This window comes from Fusarium phalaenopsidis, assembly GCF_050370095.1.
Source record: "Fusarium phalaenopsidis strain FUZ10S chromosome Unknown contig_32290, whole genome shotgun sequence".
NCBI classification, from domain to species: Eukaryota; Fungi; Ascomycota; class Sordariomycetes; order Hypocreales; family Nectriaceae; genus Fusarium; species Fusarium phalaenopsidis.
In genome coordinates, this window is record NW_028145411.1 from 587,562 (window position 1) to 591,782 (window position 4,221).

Genomic DNA, 4,221 nt, shown 5'->3' on the forward strand with positions numbered 1-4,221 from the left:
TTATGTAACGCAGATTTTCTCCAGCTTTGTCAATACCAACGCCAACGTGGCGCTTATCAGATCCCTCCAAGTGCAGTCATTGGTTGGGAAGAGGAGCCCCGTGGCCCCCCCTTTGTTGATCTCGACAACAGCTCTCCTGCTGAGACTTGAGCTAAGCTATCGAACGTGGTCGCGATGCAGCTTTACCCCGATCTTGGATTGCAGAAACAGGCAGGTAGACATAGGTATATAATGTCAACCACCCCACGTATTGACCAAGATGCCTTCTCCACCATAGCCTACTGGTTCTTGAGCCGACTCCCTTCACAACGATTCCCTTATCCAGGGCCTCAGATAAGGTTTGAAGGCCTACCTTATACTTTTGCAACATGTCAAGCAATTTACTTGATCCAAAGGCACTGTTGGATCCACGCCAGCGGTCGACGAGCAACGCAGACACCATCTCCTTCACTGACGGGACAACTGTTGCGCCTAGCAGCTACCTGTCAGATGTACCGCAGTATTACGACCCGGGCCAGCCTAAAGGTGTCGACCTCGGAGACCCCAACAGGCCATTCCCTCATAGCCCCGATCAACTCGGCCAATTACTCGACCCCAAATCACTTGATGTCCTCAAGGGTTTTGGTGGTCTCGAGGGCCTCGCTCGCAGTCTCCGTGTAGACCTCAAAGCTGGTCTCAGCGTGGATGAGCTCAAACCGCATACTTCCTCGCACGGCCCATCCACTGAAAGAGTTCGCACGTATGGGCGCAACCAGCTTCCAGCGAAAAAGCCCAAGTCAATCTGGAGGTTGGCATGGATCACTCTTCAAGAAGCAGTTCTGATCATGTTATTGGTGGCTGGCGTCATATCCCTTGCGCTCGGTCTCTACGAGACCTTTGGTGTAGCCCACAAGCCTGGCGACCCTACGCCCGTTGATTGGGTTGAAGGCGTTGCTATTTTGTCCGCTGTTGTCATTGTCGTGGTAGTCGCCTCGCACAATGACTGGCAAAAAGAAAAGGCTTTCGTCAAGCTGAACACCAAGAAAGATGACAGAGAAGTCAAGGTGCTTCGGTCCGGCAAGTCCATGCTTGTCAACGTTGTCGACGTGGTCGTCGGAGATGTTCTTTACCTTGAGCCGGGTGACTTGATTCCTGTTGATGGCATCTTTATCGATGGGCACAATGTCAAATGCGATGAATCAACTGCAACCGGCGAGTCAGACGCCCTGAAAAAGACGCCCGGCGCAAAGGTCTTTGCACCAGATTGGAACAGCAGCAAAGATCCTGACCCATTCATCATTTCCGGGTCAAGGGTTCTTGAAGGTAAGACACACGTACACTAGGGACCATGAAGTGTTACTAATTTGTTGTAGGCATGGGGACATTCCTCTGTACTTCGGTCGGGACCAACAGCAGCTTTGGCAAAATCATGATGTCAGTTCGGACGGATATTGAGTCGACGCCCCTGCAAAAGAAACTGGAAGGATTAGCAGTGGCTATTGCTAAGCTCGGTGGTGGTGCTTCAGTGCTCATGTTCTTTATTCTCCTTTTCCGCTTTTGTGCACATCTCCCTGGGGATGACAGGCCGGCGGAGGAGAAAGCATCGACCTTTGTTGACCTTTTGGTCGTGGCCATTGCTATCATTGCTGTGGCTGTGCCTGAAGGTCTACCTCTTGCTGTCACCCTTGCGCTGGCCTTTGCTACGACACGCCTTTTGAAGGAGAATAATCTCGTCAGAGTACTTAGGGCATGCGAGACTATGGGCAATGCTACTTGCATCTGTTCAGACAAGACAGGAACTCTGGTAAGTCGCCTTGGACAAGAGGAACAAACCTTGCTAATTTTCAGACTACGAACAAAATGACCGTCACCGCCGGGCGCTTTGGTGATTCCAGCTTCACCGATAATACTTCTTCGTGGGCCTCGAGCTTGTCTCAGGACACCAGAAAGCTCATAACTCAGTCAGTAGCCATCAACTCGACGGCTTTTGAAGGAACACATGAAGGAGAGACAACATTCATCGGCTCCAAGACGGAGACTGCGCTACTACAGCTTGCCAGGGACCATCTTGGCATGCAGTCCCTTTCGGAAACCAGGGCAAACGAACAAATCGTCGTCATCGAGCCCTTCAACTCTGTCAAAAAATATATGGCCGCAGTCATCAAGGTTCCATCTGGCTACAGATTACTCATCAAGGGAGCTTCCGAAATCATCGTCGGGTTTTGCACACAGCAGATAAACCCAATCACCAGTGAGGTTGAACCCCTGGACCGCATATCCGCGGAAGATGCCATCCTTGCATTCGCAAGCAAGTCTCTCCGTACCATTGGAATGGGGTACAAGGACTTTGAGGAGGTACCCAATCTTGAAAGCCTGAGTGACTTGACTCTTCTTGGTGTTGTTGGCATCCAGGATCCGGTCCGCCCTGGCGTTCCTCAGGCTGTACAAAATGCCAAGCGTGCTGGCGTTGTTACTCGGATGGTTACAGGAGATAACTTGGTCACTGCCCGAGCTATTGCCACGGAATGCGGCATCTTTACTGATGGTGGCATTATCATGGAAGGTCCTGAATTCCGCAAACTATCCGAGGAAGAACTCGACAAGATCATCCCCCGACTACAGGTTCTAGCCCGCTCATCGCCCGACGATAAACGTGTCTTGGTTACACGTCTCAAGGCCTTGGGAGAAACCGTGGCTGTGACAGGCGATGGCACTAATGACGCACCAGCTCTCAAGGCTGCCGATATTGGCTTCTCTATGGGTATTTCAGGTATGTTGAGTCGGCTCTATTGGCCCGTTGTCGAATGGGCTTACGGAAGTTAGCTAACCACACGATATTTCAGGTACCGAAGTAGCGAAAGAGGCTTCCGAGATTATTCTTATGGATGATAACTTTGCCTCGATCATCACTGCCCTAAAATGGGGCCGGGCTGTTAATGATGCTGTGCAGAAGTTTTTGCAGGTATTCTACTATTATCTGAGAAGCCATATACATAGCTGACATATCAACAGTTTCAAATCACTGTGAATATCACTGCGGTCATACTGTCGTTTGTTACTTCCATGTACAATGATGACTACGAGCCAGTTCTTAAAGCCGTGCAGCTGCTATGGGTAAGTCGGCAATCAAGTTCAGCGCACACCTAGGTTGAATATTGACTTTCAACAGATTAACTTGATTATGGATACAATGGCTGCCCTGGCTCTGGCCACAGACCCCCCTACAGATGCCATCCTCGATAGGCCTCCTCAACCCAAGTCTGCACCGCTCATCACTATGAACGTAAGTCCATCATCACCTCCACCTAATGTATGACAATATTAATAACCGAAGATGTGGAAAATGATCATCGGTCAATCTATTTTCCAGCTCGTTGTTGTCCTCGTCCTTTATTTCGCCGGCGGCGCCATTCTCAACTACGATGTCAGCATTGAAAGTGAGAAGCTTCAGCTTGATACTATCATCTTCAATATGTTCGTTTGGATGCAAATCTTCAACGAGCTAAACTGCCGTCGGCTCGACAACAAGTTTAATATTTTCGTGGGAGTCCACCGAAACTGGTTTTTTATTATTATCAACCTCATCATGATCGGTCTACAAGTTGCCATTGTCTTCGTGGGTAACCGAGTCTTCGATATCGATCCTGATGGTCTCGACGGTCCTCAGTGGGCTATTTCAATCCTCGTCGCAGCATTCAGTCTACCATGGGGTGTGGTCGTGCGCATTTTCCCTGATGAGTGGTTTGGAAAGGTTGTCCACTTTGTGGCACCGCCCTTTGTCATCTCGTATAGGCTTCTTGCGAAAGGTTGCTCCAAATTTGCAAGGCTATTCAAACGATCTAAGAAATTGGGTCGTGGAGAAGACAGCGATTCCACGGAGGAAAAAACTCAAGACAAGGAGATGTCATCTACAGTTGGGCCAATCATCGTTGAACAGGCTTAGTACACCTGCCTTGAGAACATGTCAGCGAAACAGAAAGGCCGTGTCGCAATTAGAGGGAAGAGAACCGATTAAGTCAGATCGGGGGTAGGGGCAACGACAAAACGGGGGGTGGGGTGACTCGGCAGAGCCTGGAAAGGCAAGCGTGAAGAAGGACGAGAAGAGGGAACCATGTAAAATCCCATCAGTAATCGGAGTTATCTTATATATATGGTATGAAAATCGTGTTTGGATTTCCATGAATGTTGAGTTTAGAGTGGTCAAAGGGCAGGTAATTGCCATATATAAAAAACTCGATGCAG

The 4,221-nt window shown here is 49.4% G+C and overlaps 1 protein-coding gene across 1 annotated transcript; it reads left to right on the plus strand.

Moving 5' to 3' along the window:
• Positions 1-368: 368 nt before the first annotated feature.
• LRP88_04344 (uncharacterized protein) lies at positions 369-3,922 on the plus strand (the record flags this gene model as incomplete). Its single annotated transcript, XM_083240918.1, has 7 exons — positions 369-1,302; positions 1,353-1,783; positions 1,942-2,749; positions 2,823-2,941; positions 2,992-3,093; positions 3,149-3,262; positions 3,314-3,922. The coding sequence occupies 7 exons, from the start codon at positions 369-371 to the stop codon at positions 3,920-3,922; spliced, it is 3,117 nt and encodes a 1,038-aa protein (XP_083103448.1).
• Between the last annotated feature and the right edge of the window lie 299 nt (positions 3,923-4,221).